Source organism: Salminus brasiliensis, chromosome 19 (assembly GCF_030463535.1).
Source record: "Salminus brasiliensis chromosome 19, fSalBra1.hap2, whole genome shotgun sequence".
Classification (NCBI taxonomy): Eukaryota; Metazoa; Chordata; class Actinopteri; order Characiformes; family Bryconidae; genus Salminus; species Salminus brasiliensis.
The window spans coordinates 15,453,211-15,473,047 of record NC_132896.1 but is presented as its reverse complement, the minus strand read 5'-3'; the positions used below and the strand labels follow the sequence as shown (position 1 = coordinate 15,473,047).

The 19,837-nt window shown below is 44.2% G+C and overlaps 2 protein-coding genes across 2 annotated transcripts in view; both read left to right on the top strand.

The window, feature by feature from the left end:
- gpc3 (glypican 3) overlaps positions 1-2,694 on the top strand; it is a 225,174-nt gene extending 222,480 nt beyond the window's left edge. The window contains exon 8 of the mRNA XM_072662855.1: positions 438-2,694. Within this exon, the coding sequence (XP_072518956.1) occupies positions 438-616 (179 nt within the window). The 3' untranslated portion in view covers positions 617-2,694. The remainder of the gene's footprint in view (positions 1-437) is intronic.
- A 7,581-nt stretch (positions 2,695-10,275) lies between these two features.
- gpc4 (glypican 4) overlaps positions 10,276-19,837 on the top strand; it is a 33,003-nt gene continuing 23,441 nt past the window's right edge. The window contains exon 1 of the mRNA XM_072662853.1: positions 10,276-11,034. Coding sequence (XP_072518954.1) covers positions 10,878-11,034 — 157 coding nt within the window. The 5' untranslated portion in view covers positions 10,276-10,877. The remainder of the gene's footprint in view (positions 11,035-19,837) is intronic.

Sequence of the window (19,837 nt, the reverse complement as noted above, 5' to 3'; positions counted from 1 at the left end):
TTTAAAGAACCGTAAAGCAAAATCTTCCTATATCACCAAAAAGTGGCAGATACTCTGACCTCTATTTGCTGAGGTGAGAGTGTAGTTCTGCTTCAGCAGGGAGTGCACTGAGCAGTAGTAGTAGTAATAGTCGTCTATGTGTAGTTAATGTCAGAGGCCAGGCTTTTCCCTTTTTTGCTTTCATTTGGGGCAACATACGACATCTGATGCTTAGTTCTGCTATCTGCTGTTACTGCTGTTACACACAAAAGGTTGGGTTCTCCTTTCGAGTCTTGGTTCCTCTCTATGTTTCACCCTCGTGCTCTTAGGAAGTTTCACCTGCTCCTGTGACCCGTGGCTCGTTTAGTGGCCATGTCTGTTGTCCAGAGTGTTAATACAAACGAAGCTGAATTAAAGGGAGTAGTCTAATCCCCTTCTTCTGTGTCTCTCCATTTCAGACCTGGCGGATAACTTGGCGATGGACGACCTCACCTTTCACGAGTTGCTCCTGACGCCCAGGCTGGCCACGGACTCGCATGGGGGAGCGTCCGCGCCTGGAGCAGCGCAGGCTGTGAGCGTCCACTCCTGCATCTTCTTGCTGACCTTCATCCTCCTCCACCTCTTTGGGCTCCTGTGAACGGTCCAGCCGGTTTTTAACCCAGAATTCCTCCCCATCTGCTCCCGAATGTCCTTCAGAAACTGGTTGGACTAGTGATTTAAAAGGACGCTGCAGCTGCCCCCTTTGTACATAGAGTTTCTTGAAAGATGATCTAGAGTGAGGACAGAGGACCCTTTCTCCGTCGGCGTGGACTATCTCCAGTCTGACTTTAACGAACGTCTCTTTCGATTTTCCGTCTTTTCTTTTCTTTTGTCTTTTTTCCTTTTTAGCTGTCTGATCTGTTCAGTTGCCAAACTGTTAAACCGTATTCTCCCAGAGCATGACGAATACTACACATGTCCTAACTGTATCCTCTTGTGCTTGTATCCTTCCCACGCTGCAGTCACATGTTTTACATGGGACATAATTTCCTGCTGTTCACACTCGGTTTTTACACAAGAAAAAAACAGAGAGCCCTGTAGGTAAAGGGCCGAACCCTCTTTTTCCCCCCTCATAGAGGCCCTGCTTTTGTGATTTAATGGACTTTCTTGGGGACTAGGAACTGTGACTAATGGGGTCTGGGGAAATGTAGTGCTTCTCCAGTGGGCACAGACTCTGATTTCTCTCTTTCTCTCTCTCTCTTACACACACACACACACAGCATTGCCGCCCACTCCTGCCACTCATTTCCTGTGCAGTAAATGACCCTTGGAGGAGATCAAGGGATTGGTGTGTCGTTGTGAAACCTTCTCACTGCGGGGTGACACCCAGCTGCATTTCATTTGGAAAAATAACATTTTATTAGGACGGTAACTTTCCTTTTCATGATAGTGCTTAGTGTCTTTGGCCTGCTCTCTCCCTCTCGCGCTCTCTTTCCTTTCTCCCCTCTCGGAGGAGAGGAGACATCTCCCGTGCTTCTCTTCGCTCTCTCTATGTATTTTCCTCTTTGTCTTTGGCTCTCAGTGCCAAGTCTTGCCCTAATGAAGTCTGTATTATAGCAGGGGTGATTAAAGGTTTGGACCGCGCCGAGACCCCTAAGCGTCCCGCTCTCGTCTTTGCTTCTGCTCGCAGGTTACCACGGCAACGGCCTCCAAGAAAAGGAAGCGCTGGTTTGATGGCTAGATGGACCCGTTTCAGGGGATTGACCTCTTTTTGTTTTAAACACGTCTTCATATAAAGGGCTAAGTGATATTCAGACATGGTTCGGACTCTTTCCTGATAAAATAGGGTGTCGATTTCCCTTTGAACAATTCCATGGTGAACATCTGTTTGCTCTTCAAGCCACATCACTCTTACTTTTGTCAGAGGAGTTGTGTTCTAAGCAGGGCCGGCAAAGCAAGAAGGGAGAGCGTGCTGCGCTCCCAGTTACATCGATGCTTAGCAGGCCCGGGAAAAGCCCTTCTCCTTCTGCCCTCATTTGAAAGCAGTAGGCGAAACAAGTTCAAGTAAACAAGCTAGGATTCAAGAGTGACATCATAAAAATGTCAGCCCGCGTCGTTGGTTCCTGTCCAGTGTGTATTAACTTGCTTATTACGCGTTCATCAGCCAGTAGTGGATTGTGTTGAGAAGTCCTGTAATTAAACACTGCATTCCCCCGTTGGTGTTTATATCATGGCTGATTGCGTAGTGGGGGAGCGGTCGGGGGCCATTTGGCAGCTTTGAGCCTTGGCTACAGCTCAGCTCAATAACCAGAGCGCTGCAGGAGGACTTTAGAACTGGGCCTTTCGCTCGCACCAGGTTGCGCTAACCTAGTTCAGCAATCAGCGATGCGGCTGTCCTGCCGGCCCTTGGCTCTCCTTGGCTGACCGGTATTATTAGTGTGCTTCCTTGGCGATAACAGGTTGTCTGAGGACAGTGACAGTTTGTTAAACGTGGAGGCCGAAAAGTATGTGGCAGTGAGAAGTGTGTGTCACATCTGATCCAGATAATGGCGATTTCTGGCTTTGTGTCTACACACGCATTCTGACTTAGGAGTTTCCATGTAAATTAAAGTGAATAAACATGTTTGCAATTTAGGCTGTGGATTCTGTTTGTGTTTTTTAGACTTGTTTTCTCACCCGTTTGTGCGCTTTCATGTTCATTTATGAGACACAATAGGTCTTGTCTATGAAGTTGGAATGTGGGTCTTTGGATTAAAGATTATAACATTTAAGTTTCTGTCTTTATATATATGTGTGTGTGTGTGTGTGTGTGTGTGTGTGTGTATGTGTGTGTGTGTGTGTGTGTGTTTCTCTTTACAGGAAGAGTTCGTTTTGATATTAGGCTTCACAATGAAAAGTTGGACCCACGTAATTGGGGATGTAACGATCATGATTTTTTACGGCCGATTCTGATTTCTTACAACCGAACGGGCCAATGGCCGACTTTTATTAGCTTGTTTTTTAACCTGAAGCTCACACTGTGTGGGCTAATGAACCCATGAAACACTCTAGCACATTTCCAGTCTTTTATGTGCTCTTTTATTGCCAAACTGGCATTTTAAATTCTTAACCAAAAAAACAGTTGCCTTTTTTAAGTGGCCCTAGAATGTCAAGCTGTATTTATCTTGCCGTAGTTAAATCATGTGACATACCTCAAACACTGTTGTGTCCTTCTTCAAAAGAAAATAAAATGGAATTCACGGAAGTAAAACGCTGTAAAAAACAAAAAAACAAAAAAAAAACAGAAATCTGTTTTGTAACAGTTTTGGCTCATTTTTCTATACATCTCCAAAATGTACATACACCCAGTCCACTGGCTGGCTAGAGGTTAAACACAACAGCTAGCTAGATCAGGGAGGAAAATATGAAGGCTAAAAGCTAATGCTAATGTGGCCCGAGCGAAGACTGTTGCAGTTATTCTGTGCACTGGAGCCTTTGGAGTGTCTAAAAACTAAAGCTAGACCAGCTGAAACAAGCTGCAGTGCTGTTATTTGCCACGCTGGAGGCTCTGGAGCTGAAAAGCGCTAGGCGACTGAAGGAAGGGCCAGTTAAGTTATCCAGCACGCTGGTGGTTTATAGGTAATGCAAAACCTGCTAACACTAAGCCTACTTTTCCAAAAATAAATAACTGCGATAAACGACGCTGCCTTTTTAAGAGCATATGTAGCAGCATAATAATGCAATATGAAATAATGCATTTTAAATTATTAACACTATTCATACCACTGTTTTCAAACAATGACAGAGAGGCTCGTTCACGTTAATGGGCTCTTCTTTGCTATGTTAGCAGAAATGATTGAGGGCATGTCCATATCATCAGTGTCCAATGAAAAACATGTATCTCCAAAATGGTAATTTTACAGGAGAAAGCAAAAATGTCCTTAACTTTGAATAGATGTTATTGTACAATTCTTCCAAGTGATTTAGAGCCTTTCTATTGGTCTATTTATGCATAATTATTTACACAGTATACAGATTAGCTACAGGCTTCAAAACTAGGAGAAAACAAGAAATAGACAAAAATGGACATGTTTTTCATCGTACGACAAGTCAATAGCGTAATTGTTCCAGTAATTAGGACCCAGAGAGCACACACCCTCTATAAAAGAAGGCATTCTCAGGCAAAAATGGACATGTTACACAACATTTTTATAATCTTTCCTTCTAAACAACTATTTGTCAAAGAACAACTTAAAATGCAGTTTTGGGCACATTTTAATAACATGAAATCTTAGAAAGAACTACTTTGAAAGGAACCCAGCATCAAATAACATAATATTGGCTAGATCTAATATTGGGCAACTCTGATTAATGTATCAGGAGCCACACAAAAGCACTTCAATATATATATTTATATATTTAAAAATCTTATTCATTATTAACTCCTTTGATGTGAGCAAAGCGTCAGACAAACCTACAGAGCAGCAAACAAACCTCATTTTGCCTAAGTGTTTACCTCAAAACCCCCCCGCCAATGTATTTAGCAGTCTCTAATTTATTTCCCATTACCCGCCTAATCTGGCCACCTAAGTAACCGTGTGGCCACACACCCTGAGGCAGTGTCTTTGCATTTTCACACTTGCTCTTCTCTCCCTCAGAGCCAGATAAAACTCGCCCATCTCCAGCTGTGTCTTTCTCTCCGGGACTTGAGCAGCACCTTTAGAATGATAAAGAAAGCCTGGTTATCAGGCCTGGGCAAACTTGGGGGGCTGCAGAGAGGGAGGCAGCAGCTGAGCTGACCCCAACTCATGCCTACACTCTGAATGTTAATGGGGATGGGAGAATGGGCAAACAGGCCCATTGAAATGCGCAGGTTGAATGTTTTCTTAGGGTAATAAAGTGCCAATACAAGGACAACCCAATTTTAGGGTCAACTGGTCCACATTATGTGGGGGTGAATGAGGGCCACTGGGGGGCTCAGTGTAGACTGATTTATCTGTTACTGAGAACATCAATTAGGCTAATTTTTACAGATCTAATCAGATCATTGTTATTAACTGTGAAATCCAGCCATGATTGAGGGCCTTAAAACACGTAAACATACGCAGGTCAGCTGTAAAGTCAGAGTAGTTTGCTGTGGGACATCAGACTAACAAAATGCTTCACACTGGCCACTTCCCATTGACATGTTAATGAAACTGATGTTGCTCCAAGAGGCAATTCTGAAACAAAAATAATTCCCTTTTACAATGAATCCCATTCATTCATTTGCTGCGGCACGCCAGAGCCCCAGATTTGTCCGGTACTGAGAGTTCTGAGGCAAACAGAGCTCACCTTTTGTAGTCCATTGAAAGTAACGCCAGCCTTCTCTCGCATCCATAGTCAACGGATCCCCAGAACTCTTCGGCAGATCCCTATTGGCTGCTGGCTTTCCAAGCCATAGTCGCACAGAATGAACGGGGTCGGCTGAGGAATGTGGGGACACAATAGTTGGAATGTGATTTTGCCCCCGACCAAGCACACACTCACACACACAGGCACAGGCACAGCCACAACGAAACATGCACATGCTTTCACAAATCAAGACATGTTGAGGCCCTGAGTGTGCTCTTGAGTTCTACAGGAAAACATATACGTTAAAGGCCTGCATGGATAAAACAATGCTTACAGAGCCAGTTAACACCATCTTTAGGTTTTGCTGTTGGTTGCTTATTATTGGCTCACTGTAGGTCACATGGCAGACCAAATGGCTTGTCACAACATTAGAATAGGAAGTGACAATCACATGTGACCTGCCCACTTCAGAAACCGCAGCTAAACAGCATTCTCCGTTTCTTATTTAACAGAATATAGGGGAACGTCAGAGAGTAGTATGACAGCATAGACTATATATTTTACTTATAAAAGCTGTACATAATAGGTACATTAATAGACACTAATAAGTAAAAAAGCACTGACTTTGTCAATTGATTTAATCCCACTTTTGAATTTGTAAAGCTCTGAATGAGTTATCAATATGTTTCTAATAACGGAAAGAGCTCTACAAAAACAGGACAGTTGCAAGTGCTGTACTTGGCACATATAAACAGTCTATTATTATTATTTCATTAAAATTGTCCTGCCACATTTATTTCATGCTCACAAGAGATGTAAACACGTGAGCAGCCACAGATGTGACTCAGATTTACTGTTGCTAATTCTATCAATTGTTTTCTTTCATAGTTTGACTGAAATAGTCTGAAGGTCTGGACATGCTAGAACACGATAACCCAGGACACAAATCTGATGGAACTTTTGACCTCACTGGCTACAACTGAGACCAAGAATAAAACCATCAACCATTTCCACTAACATTTACAAATACATTCAGATCAAACTGGGATGAAATGGGTTAAGCGTTATTAAAAAGGATGCACATACAATCAACAGACAATTGTAATTCCACAGATTTCTCTAAATGTCTGCATAATTAAAAAAAATTCAATTGAAAACAAAGTCATTCAGAGTGGTTAAAGGTAAAATGCTCCACTGTGGAGAAACTTAAATACCTGGTCACTTCATGTGTCTTAAATATGAGGATTATATCTGGATAAGGCCAAGCCACAAACAAATGCGAGTGTAAACACAGCCAAGACTCATTTAAACCAGAGACAAAAACCAATCACTCAAACCACTTCAGGACACATTTGAGTCACATGTTGCAGCAGCATAAACGCATCCATCTTTCCAAGATGCATTCGGCAACCAAAACCCCTCCCAGTACAATTCAAATAATTACCGCTACATAATAAACAAATTTGCATATTCTGTTCCACTCAGCAATTGGATTTCAGCCTGACTAACCAGATATGCATTGCTCTACCAAGTTTAAATGCATGTGGCCAAATTTGATCAAGATGCAATCCAGATACTAGTCACATGAAGTAACCAGGTGTAAACGAGGTCCTACACCCTGTTTACAACTGGCCACTTCACATGTCTTGAGTATCAGGATTATATCTGGATAAGGCCAAGCCACCTAAAAATGCAAAGTGTAAACACACCCAAGACTCATTTAAACCAGATACGAATCCGATCACTCAAACCACTTCAGGAGGTGGTCTGAGACGCATCCGGCTCTCTGCATTGGTGCTCTACAAAAAAGACGCCAAAGACACTCTTCCCAGTACAACCGAAAAACAGAATTTCAGCGCAACGAATTAATGTGCACGTTCCGTCCCACACAGTGATCGGATTTCAGACTGACTACCCAGAGACGCATTTGACAGCCAAGTGTAATATGGCTAACATGTGGCTAAAATCTGATCACGGTACAATCCAGATATAAGTCACATGAAGTGACCAGGTGTAAATGGGGTCTTACAGAGTGAGAGTTGTTCACAGTGGTGAACAATGAAAGTGAATGGAATCAGACCTCTGAAGAGTGTAACAACACTTACAGAAAGAACTTTTCATAGCTTGGTTACATAGACATTGCCTGATAGTTGATACATTTAGGGTGTTGTATAGCAAAATAGTCAGAAGACATGTAGGTTTACCGGTCATTTCAGAGAGCAAATAAATCATCTATGCACCAAAGCACTTTGTGGGACTACAACTTTGTGTGCTTTCCTCTCAAACATTTTTTACTGTGCAGCGAGACTGACAAATCAGTGGACCTCCCCTATAAAATGCCCAAGGATTTCTAATGAAGAAGCAAAGACTAAAATAGCACAATGCCAGTGTTTACCTGTCCTTTACTGCACCGTCTACAGTAGAAACTGCAGATGCTGTAACTAAAGTAAACACTGTACTCCCCATTTGTTTCTAATCCTCGCTTGCCAAGTAGGCCTAACCTCAGGAACCTCACAGCAACCACACGCACTTGTGATATTTGTCAGCGACAACGTCACACGATTTTGTTTGAGATTTATGATCCACCACTACTCCCGTGTCACATTTTACCTCGGCGAGTGGCCATGCTGTCACTGTGAGCCACCGTGCTCTGAGTGAGATGTTCACCACTGTCAGTCGTACAGAAGCATGGCTTGGATTCCACCGCCTCCCTTCTCTCTCTCTCTCTCTCTCTCTCTGGAACTGTCAGTGGGCCGCTAGCCAGCGCTCAGACTTTACAGCACTCTGTCACATTTCATGACATGCAGGCACATCAGAAGCTTGCATGTGTTTGTTGCTCTTTTGATGAGCTGAGGCCAGCCGGGGCCAGCCTTTTAAACAGACCTGGAGCCTTTCTCTTCTCTGTGTGCTTTTGCCATTTATTCTTACAGGGCTATAACATGATATGGTCACTGGAGTTTAAATAGTACAGTTGGTGTAATTACATGTTACTATAGTGTTTCTCAGTCAGTCCTGGTTATGGAGCCTACCCCCTGCCCTCTTGTGTGTTTGAGCAGGGGCACATCCAGACCAGAATCAGGAAACACTGAAAAATCTTTCGGACTTGTATGTTTTGTGCATTTGTGAGCATTACAGCATTATCAAAAAAACTTTACATTATAATAAACTATACAATAAAGCACTGCTTTTTTGGTGGTCTTATTTTCACTATGTTTTATGTACATATGTCTATTTGCTTATAACTAAAAGGTTTCTTATGTGTAATACATTTTAAGGGTCTTGAAAAATCTGGTTAAATATATATAACAACAATAGATAAAACACTAATAAAAGTGACACTAAGGCCAAAATAAATAAAAAAAATGTGACCATAGCTACACTTTTTGTAACCTAACTGTACAACAAGAGATGCCGGAGGAAAGCCATCAGCATCTCCTCTGACACCACTCACCCAAGCCACTTCCTTTTTCAACCCCTATCATCCGGAAAGAGGTACCTCAGAGCTAGAACCACCAGATTCGAGAACAGTTTCTTCCCACGTGCTGTTCAACTGGTCTCACCAGCAACACCAACCTCAACCTGAACACATACACAAACACACATGGATTACTCTGATGCTTCCAGATCGCTCACCTTATCCACACTGAGCTCCACTAGCTCAGGTACTGTGTGCACTCTGGACATAAGCTGTGTACTATTCTCTCTACCTGAGCACTAGCTGCTATACTCATTATTGCACGGTACGAGACTGCTGTTTACAACACCAGCCTGGTTTACCTCAGCATACACTCCTCCTGCACTCCCTGTTAGTTTGGACCTTAATCACCCAGCCTTCATGCATACATTTGCACATGCACACATTTGTATTGGTTTATTTTTGTGCATCGTCTAAGCACCCTGTCTCGTGTCCATTGTCCCTAAACTACATATTCTGCACTGGAGCTGTAGCCTAACAGTGTTTGGTTGTACTTTACAGGCCTGTGTTAGCCTGGTTAGTATCCTACAGCAGTGCTGGAGTAGTCCCAAAACTTTTAAGGTTTAAAGATTAAGAAAAGCCCCTGCTGATGAGGTATCTTGAAGGTGGGAGGAAACCTTCAGCTGCTTTGGAGTTCATTTCTGGGGATGGATGGTTTGCAAGCTTTTCTTTTTTCGCTAGAAAATGAATTACCCAAACAACAGTTGTCAGATGGGTAAGACAGACAGGCTAAACGCAAAAGATCAAGATACCTTATCTAGGTTTGGCTTGAGAATGCTCTGGTTTTAGCATTCTGAGCAGTGGTGGCTCAGCGGTTAGAGTGCCAGGCTATCAATAACAGGGTTGTGGGTTCGATTCCTGGGCTCGGCCCTGTTGGGCCCTTTACCCTCTCTACTTCCTGGGCGCTGGAGTTGGCTCTGGGTGTGTGTGTGTGTACTCACTAGTTCACGTGTGTGTGTGTTCACTACCACAGATGGGTCAAATGCGGAGGACACATTTTGCTGTACATAGTACAGTGACAAATACTTTACCTTCATATTTTCCACATCCAGGTATACTGGCGTCTGCAGACTGTTATCTGTCAAACCAGTGACAGGCTGAGGGACACAGCTCCTCTACAAAATACTGGATAACATATTTAAAGCTAGTTTAAGGCTGAGCTGCCCCTTTAACACAGCCCTAGCATGTCTGACCCTGTTCCAGCCATATCTTTAACCTATACTGCTGCAGATATCAGGTACACCCAGGTCACAGGTTGAACATAGCAGCGCTATGTATGTTATGGAACAAATCCCAGGCCTTGAATATTGTGCTGTTTACTTCAGGCCTGGGTAGGTATCTAACTCCGACGCTCACTGAGAAGTCCTCTTCTCCAGAGTTAACCCTTTGTTTCCCGAGCTGACCTGAGGCCCCGAAGCCACACCGCCATGCTCCTCATGCTCCTCCCCGCCTCTTTGTCCAGCCCTCCGCTCCACTGATCGCGCGAGTGTCTCCGCCGAGATTCCGTACCGCGAACAAGCAGCAGCGAACGAAGCAACGCGGCCACTCCAGCCTGCTGCTGTCCAGCCTTACAGCCCGCTGCCCCGAGGGAGAAAACTTCTCACAAACTTTACTTCCCTTCTCCAGCACCTTTCTCACGCGGGACCCGGATCCGGAGCGGACGACTTTCGACTGAACACGGTGCTAAAAGTAACTTTTTACGGCGAGTTTCGTACGTACGAACGCGGTGCGGTGCGGTGCGGTGCGGTGCTGGCGCTGCTCTCCGGCGGCTGGCTTTTGTTTTTACTGAAGTTTGAACTCACCAGATTTGTAACTGGCTTCTCTTTCTTTCAACGGTCGCTTTTATTTCTAGTTAAAGAGTTTTTCTTTTCTAAAGAGGTCCGAGGCGAAGTGTCCAGACACCGTCAACTTCTCGACCCTCGGTCAGACTTTTCAGATCTGCTTTAAAGAAGAACAAGGAGACGACGAAGGAGCGAAGTGAGACCCGCCACAGAGACACAGAGACACAGGGGACCTCGCATCTCCATGAGGAACTCCAACGCGGGAGTCGAAGTTTTCTCCTAACCGAGGCCGAACCTCTTCTCCTCTCTTTTCTTATTCGTCTTGGTGCTTTTTCCAGTTCGCCACAGCGATGAAGACAGCTGTTGCCTTCGCCGTTTGTGCCTGTGTCGTGATTTTGGTCTCCGCCGCGGCGGAGCAGCAGAAGTCCAAGAACTGTAACGAGGTCAGAACCGCTTACAGCTCCAAGGGCTTCAACATCAACGACGTCCCCAACAAAGGAGTACACGGTAAGTACACCGGAGCCTCCCGGGAGGACTTTTCACTCTCTCTCTCTCTTTCTTTCTTTCTTTCTTTCTCTCTCTCTCTTTCTTTCGGGCCTCTCGGGGCGACGTATCTAGCTGGTTGCTGGCTGACTCACTGGCTGTGGGAGTTTTATGGGTGTTGTAAAGTCCTCGACCATAGTGCGGCCCTGGACTGCAGAGAGCAGAGCAGCCCTGGTTTAATGTCGCTCACTGAGAGCCTGAATGTGCAGCGCCTCTTTCCACTGAGCGAGTTAGTTAGCTAAGAGGATGAGCTCAGGGGGTCTTCAAACTGCTAGTAGCCAATGCTTATCTATCTATCAATGTTTAATTTATTTTTTTAAATTTTTTTTATGTAGCCTATTTGCTTTGAACACAGAACTGTAAAAGCCCTGTTGCTTCAGCTAAGCTAACGCTGCTTGTTAAACGTCTAGAAACTCGACCCTCCTTCCTTTATCTAAGAGCTATAGCTAGAGTTTATGTTAGAGACCTCCAAAGTTATTTCCAGAGTTCCCCAAGCTTGCCTTATAGCTATATTTTCCAACACACTCACTTACACTTTCGCCTTTGTGCCAGTGTATTGTGCTGTGCCATTAGAAGCGAGAGTCAGGCGTTACACTCCTCATTTTAACTCCAGCCCTTATCGTAGCAGGCCATAATGGTCATGTAAATGGAGTGATTTTTATCTTGATGCCAGCCGGCAGTGGAGGCGGGGAGGGAACCAAGTTTCCAAGCTCTAGCTTTTCAGCGTGGTCTGGGATGAGAAAGGCTCGCCCCGGGACACGCTTTGTTTTTATTGTCTGTCTTATTTCCCTGGAGTAAAGGAAAGGTCTTACGACTCTGTCGTGTTGAATATCCCCTTGATCCTCCTTCAGAGTAGGGTGGCAAGATGGCGTAGAGGAGGGGAGCGTCTTCTCTCAGTCCTCAAAAAACCCTTTTTTTTTTTTTTTTTTTTTTTTTTTTTTTTATATATATATATAAAAAAAAAGCACCACGCCTGTCGTGAATAGCATTAATACAGTAATGTCCGATTTCTACTGTATTAGAGCCGTGCCTGGTCTCCCAGGATCATCATAGTATAGGAGATATGGGCCCATACGCTCTGAGAAACAAGGCAGTAGAGCACTGTTATCGCAGCGCTTTTCGTTTTTCTTCAGTTTGTCTTGGTGGTGATTGATAAGTCATAGCACGGATCAATATGGGAACTGTGGGCCGATATTTTTATGAAATACCGTAGACTGGACTAAATCTACCTGGGTTAGCATTCAAGGGACAAACCAAACTAGTAGAAGTGGTAATGGCAGGCTTTTAAAATGCCTTCCAGGTGTTTGGATTTTTATACCCAACATCCAGTTAAACCAGACTAATTCTGCTCTATGTGCTGGTTTCCCAGAAAGGGATTAAGTCTAGTCCTAGACTAAACTTTACTTTCAATAAAGAATTATCATTCAGAAGCTCTGTAGTCGAAGGCTAGGCCTAATTACAGTCTGGGAAACTGGGCCATTGTGTAAAACAACCCATAGTATTCATGTGCTGATCCGCAGTATCCTCAGAAAAGCACGCTTTTCATCAAGAGGATCGGTGTAGTCATACTGCCCACCTTTACAGAGAAACAGCATGAGTTTGTTGAGGGCTACGAATCAGTAAAATCAGCAACGTCAGTCAATTCGAAACATCTGGCCAAAATGTTAAAAAACAAAAACAGCCAGGGAAACTGATATGATTCCAGTATCATCATGCTGTTGGACTAAATTCATGTCCTGCAGTTTAAATGGCTTTTTTTTTTTTTTACATCTGGTTTAGTTTACTTGGGTGTCGTGAAACTGAAGCGTTAGCTGAAAGTTTAAATGAACGAGATTCCTGTTTTTCCTCAGTGCCACACACAGTGTCCTTGCATTCTAAGTAGTACGAAGTTGTATTTCGTGTGAGAATTAGTCCAGCTAACTATTGGCTCCTAATTTTCCTCCCACTTTACACCAGGCCAACGAACCATTGTTTTCCTGGTGTATCATTGTCATGCAAAACTTTGCAGAGCGCACACCAACTTTCCTGGGTTTGTCCTGCTGTATTGTGTCAGACCTCCAGTTTTGTTTCTGCAGTGATTCTAAAACAAGGAATAATAAAGGGTCATTATGTGGTTTGGGTGCTATGTGCGTGTGTCTCTCAACAAAAGCACCCAATATGCATTGGACCCTGCGCAAGGCCAACCTTAGCAAGCGTGGCTTTGTCAATAATAGAGCCTGAGATAAATGATCCAGAGAGAGTAACAAGGTCTACTGTCGCTGAGGGGTGGAGGCTTCTTAGAAAGCAGAAAGGGAGCACAAAAGTCCTGCTTTTGGACAACAGTGTCTCCTGTTGCTAGGGAGAAAATGGTCCACAGGAGAACCTAATTGAACTGGCAGTGTCCCCTCCTGGTTTTGGCTTTCAGAGCTGGCCCTCTTCACCTGGTAGTCAAAACAACTATTGTCCATACTTCTATGAGTCCAAATTCCAGCCACAGTTGGGCTGAGGACATCAGCACATAGCGCTGAGTAAACGTGCGGTCAAAATGATATTCTTTGCATGCCAGCTTTTCCGCTTTTCTGCAATTAATCAACAAGGGTATTATTACTAAGCCACTCTGGATATTTTTCCAGATGGAGCATTCCAGCCAAGAAAGCTAGGCCTATATGTACCTTTTGTGTCATCAAAACAGACCCATTAATTTAGATGATGTTTTTTGCCTGTTGGTGGTGTAAATCGCATGGCCTTTACTAGATGACTTGAGCTCCTACAACCACAAGCATCTTTTGTTTTAGGCGTGTGGCAGAAGGATGACAGAATTTATCCACTAAATCTTGGTCCCTACAATGAACACTTAGTACTTGTGGTGTTTTGCACATGCTTTGGGAAGGATTTCTGAGGAGCAATAAAACAAACAGCAACATATGCAGTTGCCCCAGTCAGCCTTTTGTAATGTAGTTGTTATGATCAACTCCCTTTTTAAAAGGTTCTCACCGCTGCTTATCTAGATTAAGACAGACGGACATGGTAAATATGAGTCAGGGGTATTTTTGGTGACTCACTTTTAGTATTGCTCTGGTCCCTCGTGGACCCTTTGACTCCAAGCAGTGGGAGAAGTCAGTCCCATTCCTTTTTGTGTAGTCCATGTTTCTAGAGGTTGAGAGTTGGGTTGAGGCGGTGGCTGAGAAAGCTGCAGAGTTTTTAGCTAAATATTGTACTGGAGCACGTTTGTTGAGGAAAGAGGTTTTTCCTTGCCAGACAGGAGTAAAATGTTTATTCGCCGGCCAGAGGGTGTCCACAGATCCTTTCTGTTTGAGAGATACCATGGATTATAACATCTTAGAACACCACATAGCTCTTTAAGCCCTGAAGTACACAGTTCCCTGCTGAGGCCCAAAGCCTTCACATCCTCCAATCCCTAACCAAACCAAAGAGGGGCATGTCCTTTTAGAGAAATGCCCCACTGTTTGGGATAGACTGAGATGTTGTAAATGTGTGCGCTGAGTGGCTGCTGCACAGTGGCGGGCTAAGGCTCTTCAAAAGATGCAGAAAAGGGAGCAGTTAACACTGACCAGATTGGTATCTCCCCGTGTCAACAGTTTCTCATTGGGAGGCAGCACACTTCCCTGCTGTAAAGCAGTCTGTTTTGCTTTACATTGGCAGCTGGGTCTTATGTCATGCCTCAGGTATGGACAATGGCGAAGATCAAAGATGCTCTCTTTCCATTCCTCTGGGAAGATCATTCTCAGTCATAATCATTTCAGTACATTATGACTGAAACCGTTAACAACATGGGACTTCACTGCATTGATCTGGCTCCCTGGCCCAGATCTGAATTGAATTTACAATGTGTTTAGTTATGGAGCTGTGCTTTAACACTTCAAATGCTTCACACCTGTGGTCATAAACAGATGTCCTGTATGTCTGCTGGCCTTGGGGTCTGGTAAATAATTGACTGATAGTACCGTATCAACTGAAGAGATAAGGCATGATTTCAGTTAGAGGTTGACCATGCACAAACAATAGTGTGGCCTGCTGTTTCTCTAGTAATCTTGTGTACGGCAGCTTTTCGTGTTATAATATCTCTATTATAAGCATTTACTCATTAAACTAATTACTTAGTCCTAGGGTTTACATTAGATGAATAAATAGTTTTGTTTTTCAGGAGACAGGCTTTTCGCTTTGTCAGTGACAAAAGATCAACTCAGGAAACGGGCCACTATAATATCAATAGTATCAATGAGGGAAATTGATCCTGGCTTAATGGAAACATGGCTTTCCTGTTGTAAACAGGATTACCAGGCTAAGATAAGGCTTCTGGCTCTTAAAAGCAAGTCTCTGGTGTATGTACTGAGGACGGTGGGTTTTTTGGGGGGATCTATTTAAAAGCATGGAAGAGTCCATCTGCCTGTTTGCCAGTTCTGGCTATGCTCCCTGCTGGTTTCTGCTAATCGGAGAACAATTGCTGAAGCATAATAATTAAAGAAGAGATCGCATGTTTGTTTCCACTGTTGCCAGCTGCTTGTATCATTGTCATTCGAGATCCTATCAAGAGTCAGCTTCAATTAAAATGATCTGGGAGCCTGAGGGAGAGCTAATTCCCTCTCATTTGCTAATGGAGGATTTGGTGAAGCTTTAAAAGGCTGTCTAGCACCAAACCTTTTTGTTGCTGCTGCCATGTATTGCAGAACGAATGTGGCCTTGACATTAACCTACATTTGTTTAAAACCAATAAAACTAACACATCTGCAAGGTTTTTGAGGTACTCATGTGTCTGGTGGACCAAAAACAGGCAGATGTTTCTAGCCTGCCATGCAGGTGGCAGAGATGATGCTGCTAGAGCTTGTTTTTCAGGATTGTGTCATGGCCAGGCCTTGCAGCTGGCTGCCTGTAATTGAGTTTGGCTGCCTAACGGAAGTTGTCTTGTGAAATTGGCACGAGATTGGTAATGTTTGGGTGGGCAGTGGAGAAGACGACGGCAGCGGCAGTGGTGGTGTGTTTGCCTGATCTTGTGGCTGACCTCTTATCAGTTTCCTGTTTCGGGCAGGGAATTAAGGCTGAGATCTGACAACATTCTGCCTGGAGACCACATGCTGCCCAGGGGGTTCACACCAGCTAAATCTGAGTGACGCTGCTTTAATACCATGCGTGGGACACAGTTTTAAGTAGTTGAATGGAGGAAGTTATTAACCCAGTGGTCTCTAGACTTATTCACAAAGGAACTGTCTGGGCTCAAGCTGTTTCCTGCCAAAACTCAGCACACCTGACCGAACTTTTTTTTAAGGGTTAGTGGTGCTATAGGTTGCTTGAAATGTTAAAAAAAGGCCTCTCAGTGGTTCTTTTTGGTCTTTCAAGCATAGAGCTTGTTTCTTTTGCTCTGAAACTTCCTTAAGCTGCTATCTCATCCTACAAGCTCTTTTCTAAAAAGCACAGTTTTATTTTGTGTCCGAACATTTTGAATTTGATCTCCCAACTTGTAGCATTAGCTTTGTGCGAGTTTCTCCACATCACTCCCCCTCCACAGCCTCCAGTAAGCGCCGGCCCAGCAGGAGGTAGATACTGTGTGTGGGAACAATGGGGAGCCCCTTTTTTTAGCCCCCCTCACACCCCCCCCCTCCCCCCATCCCCCAGCACATTCCACAGGGGACCACCAAGACCCACACACAGGGAACTCAGAGCCCCAAGCAGCAACAAAGCCTCGGCCAGCGAAAGGATTGACCGGGCAAGTGAAAAAAGAACAGGGGGATTTTGACTGATGGAAGAACAGGAGCATAGTGATGGGATGAGGAGATGGAAGAGACAGAGAAAGTACAAAACACTGGGAGCTGCCACTGTATGATTTAAGACCCATCGCGTGATCCAGTCTCTCGGAATGCGAGTGTGTGTCTGTAGCATAGCCCTGGGCTTGATGCATTTGTTCTTAGTCATGCACTCTCTCAGAACGTGGCAGAAGCAGATTGACCTTTTCATACCTCCACACTCAAAACATCTTTTAAGCTTGTGTCTATTCTCTCTGGTCAGTGCTGGACCGCGTGGACAGCTTCTGATAGATTTCGCCATAAAACCTGCAGATGGAGGCCGCCATCTAAGCTCCTCGTCAACGCTTCCAATTTGCATGCTGGTAAAATCGACACTCCTTGGGCCTCCTTCACTTGGCTCGTACACCCTGGCATTCTCTCATAGGGAATGCTTTGTAGGAAATGTTTGTGTAGAGTGTTCCTCTTTTTTTTTTTTTTTTTTTTATCCAGTCTTAACATCTAGAAGGAGCTTTTCTTCCTTTTCTCCTCATTCTGTTTGGCCATTTCAGCCATTCTGGCTTGCTGCACAGCCTCATTCAAGTCCTCATCCTCTCTTTCAATGCCCTTCGCACTTCTCTATCTACTCTTTGGAGCTTCTGTGTATGGGAAGCCTTCCAGATGATTTTAATACCAAAACAGACCAGCATAGCTACTGCAGCTGTTAGCTTAAAACCTTTTTCCTGGTTTTGACAAAGACACGATGTTAAGCGATCGTGCTTGGTTTTCTTGATTCAGGCTCCCCCGCAAATTCCTCAGCAGAAGTTGAATTTGGCAAGTCAGAAATTTGAGACGTGCTTGTGTCTCTTTCGCCCTGGTATCAGTCAACACTATTGTCAGTTCACCAGCTGTGAGCATGGCTTGGAGAGGTCCAGAGTTCCTTGCAAGGAGTGTCCCAAGCATCCTCTTACAGCCGCAGATCTACATGAGCCTCCCTCGGCGGAGGCGCATCACGAATGAAGACCCAGGACAGTTATCGCCCTAGTAGTAATGATGTTGATGGGGATGATGGTTCAGATGATGCCAATAGTTGTGGTATTTTTGTAGTCCCCCAGAGCCATTTTGCGGCTGTAGAGAGACTAGAGGGACTTGGGCCAGGGACTCGCCTGGGTTTTGGGCAGAAGTCCTGGGTCTGGTAGTGTTCCAGAACCGCTGTAATCCTTGCTAATTACTCCCATGGCCTACATCAAGCCTCCCCCCTGATGAGCCCCAGACTAGCTCTCAGCTCAGCCTGCTTATGTACACTTACTTCCTTACGGCTTATGCGCTTACCTAATCCTCCTCTCGCAACCCTTCGGAACATGTCATAAAGTCTTTTGAGGAGGATGAAAAGGCAGTGTTGATTTGATGTGTGTTCTGGCAGACGGGTGGGGAGCTAAAGGAGGTCCTCCTGGCTCTCACACAGACCCCCTTTAATTTGACTGAGGAGGGAATGGTAACTCTTAAAACTGGCCATCAAAACAGATGATCTAAAATCAAGTGAGGTTCTGTTGCTGACTTCACTGTTGCAGGTGGGCTTTTCTTAAAGGATTGTGAGGTTGGTCTTCAGAGTACTCACTCACTCAGTCAGGGTTCAGATGTTTGTTTGTAAGTTTTATGTTGAGTAAGACCATAGCTCTGATTCATGGAGACAAAAATGTTGGATTTGATGAAGAAACGGGAGATGGTCATGTTTGATCTCTGCTGAAAGCTTTTGAGCATTTGAACTCAACTCATTGGCCTCATTGATTTATTGACCTGATGGTTCCATATCTCATTCGAGATAGGACGGGGGGGGGGTCCATGACTAAAGAGTACATTGGTGTACGTTTACCTTTTTGCGATGGGATAATAGCGCTGCTCTTCCCACCGGCTTCACTGCTATCCAGTTTCCGAAGCCCAACAGCTATATCAGAATCATTGTTGCTGCGCTGTAGCTTTGAGGACTTGGAAACATGATCATGGGACTGACCTCATCTTGCCCGTGGGGCCCTCTTGCTCTGTTACTTATACACACTCTCGCGCGCACAGGCCCCAACGCTTGTCCGTCAGGTTCGACATCTGGCAGATTTCAGCCGCTCTTAGATGTCCATTATAAACACTTGTCAAAGAGCGGTTAAGTCTTCCGCTGGTTTGTTTTAGCCGATGAGGGCAAGATATAGCACTTGTGTGTTTAAATACTTTTAGAGCCTTTCATACACTGAGGTTAAAGCGCCTGCTTTTGTTTTTATACAGTAGATTAAGAGAAATGAGGAAGAATGTGTAAAGGGAAGGGTTTTAGAATATCTGTTGAAGTTTGTTTTTGGTGGATTTGATGGAATCAGACGTTCCAAACGGGGTAGCGCTGACCCTTCTGATGTTAAAATGTTTGCGTGGAGCAGAAAGCACTTTTTTCCCCCCTTGCCTTGTAGTCTTCTCTTCTTTAAGAGCTGTAAAGCACAGAGTTGGGGGAGGGCTTTGCAGATGAGAGATGAGCCAGTCCTGTCTTTGTGCCTAGGCTTTCCTCCACTATTTCCTTTTGATATGGAGTAGTGCTGTGACATGTCTTCCATTTGTCTGGAGTTTCTCCGCCTGTCCCTGCAGATCTATGGGGTCGTATATACACACCTTCTCTCTGTATCTCTATAGGGAAAGCATGTATGCATTTCACTTTACTCAGTTTTGCTTCCCAGTAAGTAGAGTTCCACTAAACCTTTCATTTGCATACTGTTTAAATGCTTTGCACATCCACAGCAGAGAGAGTTGTTTAGCAGAGATAGCCTAGAGGTGTTTTAGTTTGATTTGACATTTCTAACCTTGAAGAAAAGGCCAAAGGTTGGAGCGCACCTGGAAGCATAAGTAATAATTTACATTGATTAACGTGCTGATGCTTGTTTATTCCTGAAACCTCAGGCCTTAACTGAGTTTGGGTTTTTTTCCCCCAGTGTTTTTTACTTTGAATCATACAAAGAGGACTAGCTCTAGAGAGTGTATATTTTACAATATTGTAGTGTTTCAATACTTTCACAATACAT